Source organism: Notolabrus celidotus, chromosome 9 (assembly GCF_009762535.1).
Source record: "Notolabrus celidotus isolate fNotCel1 chromosome 9, fNotCel1.pri, whole genome shotgun sequence".
Classification (NCBI taxonomy): domain Eukaryota; kingdom Metazoa; phylum Chordata; class Actinopteri; order Labriformes; family Labridae; genus Notolabrus; species Notolabrus celidotus.
Genome location: NC_048280.1, coordinates 28,796,995 through 28,810,741, shown reverse-complemented (window position 1 = coordinate 28,810,741; position 13,747 = coordinate 28,796,995). Strand labels below are relative to the sequence as shown.

General features: G+C 41.3%; 1 protein-coding gene across 1 annotated transcript in view; it reads right to left on the bottom strand.

The window, feature by feature from the left end:
• fbrsl1 (fibrosin-like 1) overlaps positions 1-13,747 on the bottom strand; it is a 492,137-nt gene that overhangs the window by 218,015 nt on the left and 260,375 nt on the right. The window contains exon 11 of the mRNA XM_034691889.1: positions 1,503-1,724. Coding sequence (XP_034547780.1) covers positions 1,503-1,724 — 222 coding nt within the window. The remainder of the gene's footprint in view (positions 1-1,502; positions 1,725-13,747) is intronic.

Genomic DNA, 13,747 nt, shown 5'->3' with positions numbered 1-13,747 from the left:
GCATAAAAACATCCGCCCATTTAAACAAACTGTTAACACATAGATGGGCTATCTCCCTGGGACAGACTCTGAGTCTGTGGGCTCAGCAGTGTGCTTCAAGCTGGGGATGTTGGCAGTCCTCTATCTGCATAAACAAACAGAAAAGCACTTCTGCAGTCATGAAGGAAAACAAGACCAGGATAGTAGGGTAAATCCACCTGAAGGCAGCACACCATCGATTTGTTTATGAAACACTTTTGGGTAGCACCAGGGCTCATGAAGGAGGCTAGTCACATATCATGCTGAGATTCATTTAGATGTCCAAATGCTACCAAAGTGATTCTCGGTAAATTGTCTGTGAGGACACTTCTCCATTTGTCTGTCGGGAACTGCACAAAACACATCAGTCCCAAACAAGTCAGAACCCCCCATAGTGCACCGACAGAGCAGCACAGTAAACATGTAAGCTAACCTGTCGTAGGCTGCTGTGCAGTGCTGTGACAGTACAACTGAAAGCAATTTCACCACCAAACAAAAACACATGCAAATAGACCAGTACCACCAATCCTGCCAGCTCAAGAGTGACTGCATGATATCACTTTAGAAGAGGTAGTCCATAGTGGCTCTCAGCAGCATTGTGGGAGAAATACTACTAGTATGAAAAATGTCCACTGAAAAACAAAACAAACCAACAAACAAACAAACCAAAAATCAGAACAAGGGGAGCTCAAACACAATAATCATGATTATTCAGATCTCACATTGCTACACCAACCCACACACAGTATGCCAACGGCATGAAAAAGTTACTGCTACTAGGTATTGAGTTATTAGCACTAACCATAGCTTAACAAACAACACTACTACCTACCTGTGAAAGATAAAAACTCTGTAGACACATTTCATTGTGGCGTGGACCACAACTTCTCAAAAAGACAACTGCATTTGTGTCAAAAGCTTAAAAACAATAAATTAAAAAATAAAGTAAATGTTAAAAATAAGACTGACGTGCTCTATTTTCTACCTAAATGACATAAAATCAATCATAAGACAGCTCCAAATGGGCTGAAACTCCACATGACAGCCTCCTGCAGACTCTGCTCTGAAGAAGATAGGATTTGAAGTAAATCGTTTCCTTCAGTGCTGAACACTGAGATGTGGTTTGATGGTGCACTGATAGAGGAGACTAAAGTGATGACAACCTCAGCAGTGGTTCAAAGTCACTGCTGACAAAGGTGCAAGTAGAGTCACATCTGACAGGACGTGTGAGGCTTCTCTCTCTAAAAAGTTTCCTTTTTCTATTGTAAAATGTGGACCAGCTGTCAGATAGATGGAAGGCAAAGAGAGACTGTTCTGCTTCTTAGTCGAAGAGAAGTTGTGAAAATAAAGCTAACATATCAAAGACAAAAAGACGTGGAGTGAGATGCTACCAAAGCAGTTGATTGTCTCCTCTGCCCTTGTGTCAAAGGTCAGCAGCATTTCATTTGTTAATTCACGACATAAAATAGAAAAGCTGCACTTACCATTTTGTTCTTCTTGGAGTATGTCTTCTTCAGCAGCCTCTCGTTCATCCTCTCCTGCTCCCGCTGCGCGTGATGCAGGAAGCCATTCTCCAGAGCATCCACCACCGGCTGCACATTCTCCTCTTCCTCACCCACCTCCTCGTCTTCCTTCTGCCGCTTCGCCATCTTTTTCTCCTTCCACCGCTCCTTCTTCTCCTGTGTCTTCACAACTCCTGTCTTCTTCTGTGGGGAGAAGAAGAAAGCACAAGATTAAGACGCTATAAAGAGAACATGTCCATGCAGGAAGGATACTTTCAGACAATAAGTCGAGTGGAGGGTTTAATCAGACGTAAATAAATGCTGCTTTACTTATGGAGTCTGTCATCTCATAATTATAGAACAGGGACTAAATGGTGAAACTTGGCCCCTGCGGGGATAAGGCAGGTTAATTCACTTGTTGCACAAAGCCTCCACTTTTCTCTTTTAAAGCAGACAAATTTTACTTTCTGCACTCACACCCAGTGACACAGATTCCACTCAATGCCGCGCTGACAAGAGGGATTAGCTGCCTTTAGTGTCTGAAGGATTTCCTTAAAATCCTTGAAACAATTGTACACCAGGTGATGACAAGTCTGTGAAAGAAGACACTTCATGCTGCTTTCAAACAGGAACAAAGCAGACAGATATCACAACGGATAGACAGAGAGGCGGGAGATGAATGTGTAAAAGAATGGAGGGAGGGTGTGCCGCAGCTGGCAAACAGTCAAGCGTGCGGCCCCTTTCACTGCTGGCTTAAACAAAGCGAGCAAACACTCGAGCAGAGAGCAGCGACGCTCTCTCTCCCTCTCTCTCTCTCTCTCTAAAGTCATCTTTAATCCTGTCAACAGCAGAACAATGCCTTACTGGAGCCCATAATCACTTTATGGCTCAGATATAATGAGCTTATGATATGAAGTGCTGCTTTAAAACACACAGGAGAAAATACAGTCGCACTACACTTATACTATGACCAAGCAATTCCCCCCTTTAACTAATCATTCTTTTCATGCTTCAGTTACGGCCTGTAAGGACTTGCTGTTTGTTTATTGGAATTTAAGCACCATTTGTAACTCAATCCTTTCTCTTTCCCTCAGCTCACCTTCTGACCTTTATTTCACACACAGACAGAACTGGCATCATGATGATGCTACTAACACTTGAGACTGTGCTTTCTTTATCACAGCCCCTTTGATGAACTCCATTTTTATTTCTTCTCAGTGTGAGTGTACATAAAATTGATACTAACACATTTCAGGCACTAAGAAAGCATATTAGCACACTCAAGGGCACGTATTTCCCTGCCCTTGGCTCACCATGTGGCTCTTTTGTGTGCTATTACCACTTTAGAGTTCACAATATGCTCAGTTAATAACTTGGAGACACAATTCAAGTCTATGAAACAGTAGTAAAAATGATCCAAAAAGTCTGTGATAGTGAAAGAAAAGATCCATCCAATTAAATTGTCATTTAGAGTGATTCAAGGCTAATGTATTGGCGAATGAAGAGCAAACTGAAAAGCTGTTATTGGTACAAAGCATTCCATAAATGTAGTCCATATGCCATTCAAAGCAATATTCGGATTAAATATTGTTCCTGTTAAACCCTCACTGAAGACTCACAGTCATTATTCACATAGTGTTCTTATGTGTCGTGGATCTTGAATATTTTAGGTGCTTTGATTGTTTTTCATCAGTTCCAAAGCCAAGAAGAGCACAACTTCCTACCACACTCTTTGCTGTATGACTGTAGTCTGGCTAAATGTCTGACAGGCTGACAGAGCTGTGAATTCTCATGAAGAAAACATGTGGTTCTCTCTGTTAGTTTTTGCACACCATACAACTGTTAGCCACAATCCTAATTAGTTCAATGACATCGAAGCGCAAATGTCTTGAGCTCAAACATCCCATTGCAATCCATCCTGTAAATTCCCCAAAAAATCCATAAGATGTTTATCATTTTTTAATCACAAACGTCTGGCACTGATCGCCATCTATATGTCAGTATCTGGCCTAACAATGACAAAAATGTGGTTTTGAAGGTATTCCTGTTCTTAACAGTTCAATAGTTTCTAGACAACATGATGAAATGATGATGAGCTATCCTGGATAGGTATTGTGCTCTACTTATGCTTCATTACTTTCTCCTCACTTTTTAAAAGTGTTTTCCCCCAATGACACACAGAAGCAGAAGTTTGAGTTTGTCACAAGTGATGTTCCAGAGTGACTAATTTCCAAGCTGTTGGAACTTAAATTTAAGGCCAACTAAAGAAAACAACCAGAAAACAGCCAAAATCAAGCACAATTTTATTTGACATGGCTAAACACAGGATCCCAATTGGTTTGCTGTGTGTGGCTTAAACTAGTAGATATAGCACCACCTGCCTTTAGTCCTGCTAGTAAGTCTACGTCCACATGTCTGTACTGAGTGGTTATACTCTAGTTTAATCAGACAAAGCCTAAATGCAACTTTGTGTCCATTTAATAGATCAAAATACTGAAAAAGTACACCCTGCCGTGGGATGCATCTGTCATCTGTGCTTGTTTACATCCTGGTAGTTCATTGAACACGCTCATCTTTTGGTGAACGGTTAATTGAATGAACTCAATTTGTAGCTCATGAACAAGGACTTGAGCGTGGATCATTCTAGGGACAGTGAACAGGTTCACATTCTGGGAGGATCTGTGAGGTATCGAGAATAAGAGTTACAGAGCAATGTGTTTTACAGCAGACAGAGTTGGATTCATGGTACCAGGCAGGCATTCAGCATGTCTTACACTGCTAGCAATTCAGATGTAGTTAGCGGTGCAAATGAAACCAGCTCTTGTGAACATTTGAAGGACTTTTATGAACAAATCATGACAGATTCTAACGGGATCAAAATTGTTTTACAGAAGTGAGCTTTTTGAGATTGGAGAATAATTCACTTTTAGTGTTCGTTTGTTCGGTTTGTTAGCCATCTTATTTTAGGGGATGTTTAAACCATGTCACCCACATCGTCTTCTATGAAGCAGATTTTCCCTCTGTGTTTGGGTGATAAGAGTCAGAATCTTCAGCCAACAAATTACAGCACGTGTGTTTCTTTGTTTCAAAGCTTCAGGTTTTTTTCATGTGTTTAATTGGCTTTTCAACTTAATATCTGTCTATGACTTTAAAGTATAATACAGTAATTCATTTAGTTTATAAAAGTTGAAATAATGAGCTATGATCACAAACTAGTTAATTTTAACATGTGGGAACTGAATTTTGAGCTCATCTTTAGTGTGAACTTGCACAACACTTGATTCAACATGTATTTAGTGCAAGTTTACAGCACAGCTAATAGTTTAAGTTCAAGAGGCACACTACTTTACATTTAAGCACATCTGCCATCCTGCCTGTTTGTGTGTCTAGTGATTGAATTGCATTTCTCACCCAGGTGTCTCTGCAACTTTATTACTAGATCGTATTAGGTGCGAATCAGTGACTTGCTGCTGCTCAGTACAGCCTGCCAGCATTTCAACTGTGTGTCTGATCAGCAGAGGACGACACACCGCTGCTTGAAGCTGCATTCAGTTCAAGGCTGAGGGCTGCTAGTTCACGTTCCAACATCTGTTCACAGCCTGCAGCACTGGGCTGAACTGCAGTCAGCTCAGTGCTCCATATGAATAATCAAATTATTGGCTCCAAGGGTGGGAGGTTAGCAGATGGCTAGCACATTAGTCCCATCACTGTTAATGAATGACACCTTATGTGACAAAAGAAATGGCCATGGAAAGGATGGGGAGTGTCACGATATAGAGACATTTCCAACAAATTCAATTGGACACTACAACATGTTCATAAGTTGTAGCTGAACTGTTTTCTTTATTGGTCACTGAAGCAGTTTCCAGCCTCGTACAAGAAGCTGTTTGGAGATAATATCTACTTCTTGCTAGCTCAAAGGAAATAATTCCTTAATATGTTGTATGAACTGGTTGTGATACTCACTGACGACAGGAACATTTTTTCAAAGTGAACCAACAGATCATGTAGTGCTTATATTTAAGTGGCCCTGTTTCATGATGAGAAAGGGAAAAAAATGGGATGACTAACAAACCTATACAAGTTGAATGTATGACCAAAATGCTTCTAATGACAATATTACAGACCATTTAGGGCCTTTCCATGATGCTAGAATTCTGTCAATATAGCCCATATTTACAACAATAACTTCCAAAGTCTATATCTATCTAAAATACATTTCAAAGCAGTATTATTCTTCGGTAATACCCTGTTTTGTAATGAAAGGTTGCTAAGCTAACCTAACTCATGGCCTGACATCACTTCAACAGGAGGATTTTATGTCAGCGACAGCGACGTCACACATCAGGTCAAGCAGCTCTTCTCACCTTACAAGGCGACACATTAATTAATAACTGAGACACCAGCTGGTATTAGCCGACCACTTGACTTGTCATGCAATTCATTACCTGGAGAGGCATCTCTAAAGAGCTGTTAGAGAACAAAGCTGCTGCAGACTGACAACAAAGGATACTGGAAGCAAGACCAGGCTGTTTTTGTCTATGAGGTAGAGCTGTATAAATGCTCATCTATTAACAGAAGGCCAGGGGGGAAATTATTGCAATTTCAAACGTCCGATCTGATATGTGTTTATCCAACCAAACTGGAAGGGGAATGTTGAGGAGTTTTTTAGCAGTCTGGAGGAGGGACAGATAAATTGACAGTTTGCCACCTTCTTCTTTGATAATACCTTCAAAGAGAATTGACATCATCAATGTTTGTACAGAGAATATGTGCACGCTAAAGCCTTTTCATTCAGCAATCAAAGGAGATTAGTCTTATCTAGGGACAAGATAATATTTGTAGTGATAAAAAATCTGAACATATTTTCTTGTATGGTCTGAAATAAAATCAAGTAATTATCAGCTAATGCTCACTGAACTCATTTTTTATCCTTGTGTCCCATTTGTTTCCAATTATGCTCTGAGAATTAGCAGAAGGAGTTAAGGTTTCCCTTTGAAGACTACACATATCCATCCCCCTGTTTGAACAAGAGTGAGCTGTAGTGCCAAACCTCTAACCACAAATTGGATTAGTCACCAATGAGCTGTTGTAGTTCTCCACCCTTTGACTTAATGACACTGTCACTTAGAAGGTCAGGGTAGATTATCTGAAAGAGCACCTTTGGACTAACTGTAGGCGCTTGAAATGAATGCTTCTCTATTGAGTTTTGACGTGTAAAATTTGGGTCCAAATAAGAAGAAAATATGGTTCCAAAAGATGGTTCTGAAAGACAATCTCTTGTTCATACTGGCATCTCATTGCTCCAAGTACAAAATCTGGTTAAGCAACTTCAAATCTACATGGATTATGTGAAGCGTAAGCCTCTGATATCAGGGCAACACTAAAACAACACTAACACTATCCCTAACACTACAGTCATCTTATCTGAAAGATCTATAATATCAAAATAAATAGTATCTCTTTGAAATCCCATGAGCAGCTACTCCTATATCTTAGCTGATTTTCAGTGACCCCATTTTATACTTGAGCAAATACAAAAAAAAACATTGTTGTTTATGCTAGTCTGAATCATAGACTGTATAATTAATGGACGTAGTATCCACCCATCTTTGAACGCTGTTTTGAAGCCAATCCTGAATGCAACCTAACTGCTGTCAAGCTAGTGTGAGGTAAAGAGGCGGGCTTTGAGCCTCCTAGCCAACAGCTACAGTGTTCCCAACTGTCAATTAAGTCAGTCATGTCCTTAAATGGGCAAAACTCGTAATCGTAATATCTTCTGAACTGTCGCGTTATGAAACAAGATTCACCCCCTGTACAGTGAGTGCCGACAGAGAAATTAGCTCTTGTAACATGTGTATGTGGTATCCTGTGTTTCTGCAGCCAGCCTCAAGCTGACGCATCAATGAACTGCACTTTATAACACTTCTGCATGGGCTTCATATTTTGAGACCGGAGGATGACACTTGGTCTGAATGGATGCAGAACAGTCTACAAAGGTAAGTGTGTGTCCAGGTTTAAAATGTACTGCATGTCAGTATATGTTGTTATAACCAGGATTTTTGCAACCATGAATAGTTATGTTTGAGCTAGAGCACCCTGCAGGGATACAGTTTTGTTTCAAACATATGTACCTGCTCTCGTTGTTGTCTCATGTCTGATGTGTTCTATCAGTAATAAACAGGTTCCAGTTGTCTTTCTGTGTCATTTCCATTTATTCACAGCCCTCCATTCTGACAAGAGATCTATAATAGCTGCAGGAAGAGAAGGGTAATCCATCACTGTGTGCCTGCCAGCAGCAGCTTAGTTGTGATGGAATTTCCATATGCCAAAGGCCTGAAGTGGAGTTTTTCTTTTTTTGAAACGGTTACTAAATTATTACAACACATAACGGAGCTGCCTTATCATGCTCTGTATTATTAAAAACTCATTTACAAATGAAAAGAGCAAAATACTGATGCAAAAAATTGCAAAATGAATGCCCAGCTGCCACCATGAATTGCATATTCAGGCGACATTTCAAGGATTAGACCTTTCTAAATGGGAATTGTGATGTTATCTCTTCCTCTAAATGTCACTGAAATCTGCTTTGTCACAAAACATAACTTTCAACCTTTCTTTTAGATCCAAGGTACCTTTGTTAATGTTTTGGTCCAAATTGAGAGAGCTACCATAACTCATTTTACCCTGCTGAGCCTGGAGAGGAGAAATGTGACCAAAAAGTGTAGAAATGGCTTAAAATGCGATGAGCTGCTGGGAAGAGATGACAGAGAGGAGGGGAAAGAGGAGAGGATAAGGAGGATGGACGGAGAAACAGAGATAGTGTAAGTGAGCGGAGAAGGGGGGAGGTGGGGGGGGAACAGGAGAGACTCCTCGACTGGTTTGACCCAACTGTGTTACCCTGGCAACAGTACGGAAGAGCTTTGTTGCTGTTCCAGGCTGCATGGGGACTGGAGCATGTGTGTGTGTGTGTGTGTGTGTGTGTGTGTGTGTGTGTGTGTGTGTGTGTGTGTGTGTGTGTGTGTGTGTGTGTGTGTGTGTGTGTGTGTGTGTGTGTGTTAAGAGTGCATAAAATCCAACACAGGTTTTCTCGCCGGCAACAATAAAGAGCATGGCTTTACGTGGTTATACCAAGGCCTTGAGATCCAGCTTGGAAGCACATTCAGCTCCCAGAGGAATCTTTATGCATTCTGCTCAGAGGAATGTCAGCAGCCCTGAAGCTGCTTGCAAAGGGTAAAGGGGTCTTCATGAGGTATGCATAAACCAGAAGGCAAAGAGGTCTCACAAATGGAACCCGGGGTGCAGAAAAACACACAGGGTGTGTAAAGAGAGACAATGGTGTCTAATGCACATCATCACGCTTCCTCCCCTACACTCTCCTCTTTCTGAGGCCAGTAATTATTTAGGAACAAAGAGCTCTGCAGGGTACACATCCCTCTGCATACAGCAGTGCTACAGAAAGATTACAGGGCCCTCTTAAAAATGTACCACTGGAGAACTAGAATCTCAACACTGGAGCTGAATCCAAACTGTCAATTAAATACTGCACAAATTCATTTCATGTCTTACTGCAGATGTAGTAATTGCTGATATCTCGAAAAAGGGAATCACTCTACTGTGTTCAGCATTCATTTAAACAACACTCTGGTACTGCTTGTCAGACACACTTTAGTGAATATGACACAATGTGAGGGAAACAGAACCTGACATGTTATGTGTTTAGTTTGTCATGGGTCCAAACTTATGAGTTAACCTTAATTATCAGGTTGAACAATGCTAAATCAGTTTAGTGTTCAAGTCTTCTGATGTATTGTTGTTTTGAATTATGTTTGTACAGTGAACAATAAAGTTGAAGCCTTATTTTTACTGCTTGCACACTGCTCCTCTGATAGACAGTTGTGGCAGTGTGCCCACAAACATGGCAATGTGCCAACAAAGTCAGTTAAAAAAGGAACACTGCAAGCCAACAATAGATACAAAAAATGAATGATTCAATATATTTCATAACAGCCAAAGCTTTATATAGCTCATGCTGCACTTAGGTGTAGAAAGTAGGTCTGTCAGCAATACCCAATGCAATAAAGGTCTGAAATTAACGTATTTTTTGTATCATTTCTTGCCATTTTGTCCCCTTCAGCAAACCATAGAGAAGCCACAGCAGTGCCTTCCTGCTTCCTGCTGCCACTGTGCTGGAAAAAATTACAAAATCACTCCACTTTCGGATGAAGATTATACTCCAAAAAACATCCAGATGGCTCAGTTGACAAGTAAAAAGTAATATGTATTTTGTGTCAGATGGAATTAAAAGAGTATTTCAAGTTTGAGCTACCATCTACAAGCCAAGCGTACAGGTGCTGCTAATAAGACTGATGTCAGGGGCAACAGCATCATGAAAGCCAGCAGAGCACTTTTTTTGAGTGTGTTTAATCGCCACAGACCTGTAAATGAAACTAAAATGAAGAATTGAACTGGAAAGAGACTGATATTCAGTTGGGCTTATCAATATCATTTTTAAATAATCAGTATGGGCCCAATCCTGTGCTCACAAGGTCGATTATAAAAAATATACAAGTAATGTGTGCAGACATTGCAGGCAGCCTTGTGAGTGTGGCTGTTTTCGAGCAATGTTATGTCCCCCTGCATGGTAACAGGTTTTTCCTGATCTAAATGACAGCATATCTAATCTGAAACAGTTACTGGCCTGTGTTTGATATAAATCCTGTCATGATGAGTAATGCAGTTTAATCCCGCCTGACATAAATACCAGTCACATCAGTCATGTTCTGGAATCTATAGCATAATCCAATATATATACTCTTTCACAAATTAAATCCATCTTAAAACACATCTCAAGCATGTTTCTGGCTAAAATAAACACACATATTATATTGTATGGTGCATGGAATATTAATGTTAGTAATATGAAATAGTTGTATGTTATCAAATGAAAAAAAAAAGCAACAATAAAGTGATATGTATATCTGTCATTGGTCTCCCCTGTTTGTTACACATCACAGTTAACAGTCTTCATACAACTTAATCACCCTTACCCAAATCAACAACATACCAAACTGCACAGAGCTCTAAGATGCTGTCAGTCTTCTGTGCTTGGATAGTAGTCGTCACCAACCACAGCTACACCTACAGCAAGTGGCAGGAGGCTTCAGCTGCAGCTCACACACAACACATGCTGAGTATATTCAGGCCAACATCAATACACTATTAGTAACTTGTTTAACTAACTAGTAATTCTGCTGTTGATTAGAGCTCTTGTAGTTGACTTAACGCGCACATCACTATCCAAGACTGTAAAAATACATTTCTGTGCCGATTGGCGGGCTGTGGTCCGGGTCCTGCCCGGCTGTCTGCTCCTGGGGCTGGGCACCCTCGGCACGGGTGGCTCCTTTGGCTGTGTCTTGGGGGGCTGTGGGATCTCTCCCCCCTCGCCCCCCTTTCCTCCTGCCGGGTGACCTGGGGGTCGCCCTGGCCTGGGTCTCCCGCAGCCCGTTGGGTCCTTCGGCCTGACTGCTCTCGCGGCCCGGGTGCCGGGCTGAACCACTCGGCTGATCTGACCCAAATGGTATCATCTGCACCAGTGGTGGTCTTGTTACACAAATAGAACACAGCACGGCGGCAACCCTCTGTGACCCAAGCTTCAGTAATGATTGTGGACACTAAAGGCTGATGTATACTTCTGCGTCAAATCGACGGCGTAGCCTACGCTGGAGGTCCAGCGTAGCTCCTGTACCTATGCAGAGGCCTACGCACGTAGCAGACGTGCACCTCCTCCAAACTGTAACTACGCGTAGAATCGCCACGCACCGCAAGCCCTGTGATTGGTCCGCCCGGCGGCTTGTATTTCCCGCATTTACAGCACTTCCGGGATCCCGGACATCGTCCGCACATTGGCCGTGTATTTCATCTCCTCCTCTCTATTCTTCATGTAATCATGTCTGTATGATAAACAGCAACATGTATCAGCTGTAGATTAACATAACACGCTCTAAATCGCTGTAGAAAAGTAAACAGAGATCGTAGCGGGGGCTGAAGGAGGCGACCGGCTGTCAGAGAGACCACACTGCCCTCAAGCATTTCGGTGGAGAATTGCTGCGTGACACGGACACATCAATGCAAAAGTATGCGGCGCTCATGTCCGCGTCAGCCGCTGCTGCGTAGGGATAAGTATAAATCAGCCTTAAGGGTTGCTTAATCATTAGTATCACCGCACGGTGTTTTTGGCATCATGGTGAGATACTCCCTCTCCATCTAAGTGTCTTAGGTCTCTCTCTCCTTCTCTTTCCCTGTCATTTGTATATCTTTGTGTATTCTTTTTTTTATTTCATTTAATTTTTTGGCCCACCTAGGTGTTCACGCCCTCTTTTACAGAACATGATATTAGCTATCAATAAAAGATAGGCCAGAGTTCTAAGAGGGATGGTGATGGTCGCATGCACACAGTCACAAGCACAGAAGAAAAATGTTTTCTTTCTTTTCTTTTGCTGCAAGAATAAATTGCATTAATATTTGACAGTTTGTGACAAACATGACGCAAAGCAGAAATGTATATGCAGACAAGAGTAAAAAAGAAAAGAAAAAACAAAGGGGAAAAAAAAATAAATAAATAAAAATAAAATATAAAAAATATATACATTTTTGAGAGTTATGAAAACATACTGATTGAATCTGTTGTGACATAAAGTCAATACAATTACGAGCGTAACCGCAGTATGCCCTTGTTGGTGACAGGTTTTAGGAGGTTAAAGTCACAGAGACTGCGATAAGAAGCTGATTTCAACAACTGCAAACTGAGGGGGACTTAACTGATATCTCTTACTTAGTAAGAGAGTAGAAAGTTTCTCAAGAGGGTTAATAATTTAGTACTTGGACCTCTTTCATCTTTAAACATGAAGTACAGCAGCAGAGCAGAGTCATTGGTTGCTCCGCTAAAGCAGCCAGAGGTGTAGTTGTGTAGATTTATCACTCAGTTGTTGGACTGATTCTGTACACATTACGGCAGCTCTCAGCATGTCAGATAAATCACTCCAACTTGTCATGATTTAGACTGGATTGATTTAATCATGTAGCGCTCACAAGCCTTTAAAGTCCTGCGCATGTGAAGCTACGCAGAGGCAGCTGAGCATACACCTTCGATCTAAAGCTGCTGTCAGCTACATCAAATACACCTTTGATTAACTCCACGCATACACTCAGTTACCCGGCTTCCCTGTTTCTCTCAGAGCATGTAATCAGGGGGTTATTGCCTCGAGGAAGAGGAGAAAAAGAGAGAGCATTGTGTTGCCAAGAGGCTTATCAGGCTGAGAACAAGCGAAAGAACACATTTCTGCAGTGATCAATGTTGCATAATTTGCAAGCACAGGGATTAAATGAACCGCATCCCTTTCACCTTTTGTTAATCAGCACGCTGTATTTTTCCTGTTCATTTGACTCCACAGTTCAAGACTTAATCCTTTTTAAGTGCAAGCTAGTTTTTGCAAGGTGTTGCAGTGTGTTATGGGAGAGCAGGGGAATGCACAGGAGATGGTGGAGGTGTTAATCTCTGGCAGGTCAGTTCGCTGCCACACTCGTCCAGCTACCAGGAGCAAACCTGTGAATAAACTCCTCTCTCACTTTGTCACCTCGTGTTTCTAGTTCACACACTGCTGTTGACTTTGTTTTGGGGCTTCTCTTCTAAATGTTGCAGCAGTGCACATCATGGAGCCTGAAATGTGTGGGGATGAATGTCAGGGAGATTTCCAGGTAGAAGCATCAACTTGATATCAATGAAATATGTTTGAAGCCTTGAATATGTATATATATATATATATATATATGAAGCATATCTCATCCGATGCTTGAAGCCTTGAAACTGAGGGTGAAAATGTCCTGCAGTGATCTGCCACGGTCAAGAGAAAATTATACTTTTGTTCAAGGCATGAGTCAGTCTGAGTATAACATTTATTTCCCAGGAGTTTTACACTGCTCAGCCTATTCCTCCTCCACTCATACCAGTCAATTTCATAGCCAAGAGGTACATGAGAAAGCAATACCTGATCTAACTGTTAGGCCTAATGTCAGCACTATTCAGTCGATGTTAATGCTTTATAAAATGGATATATTCAAATGTAAGTTCTACTGTCATACTCTGTCATCATCCACATTAAAATGTGTTTATTTACATGACGTAATAACCCTGTGTCAGCATGATTATACATCCTAGTTTTCAGATT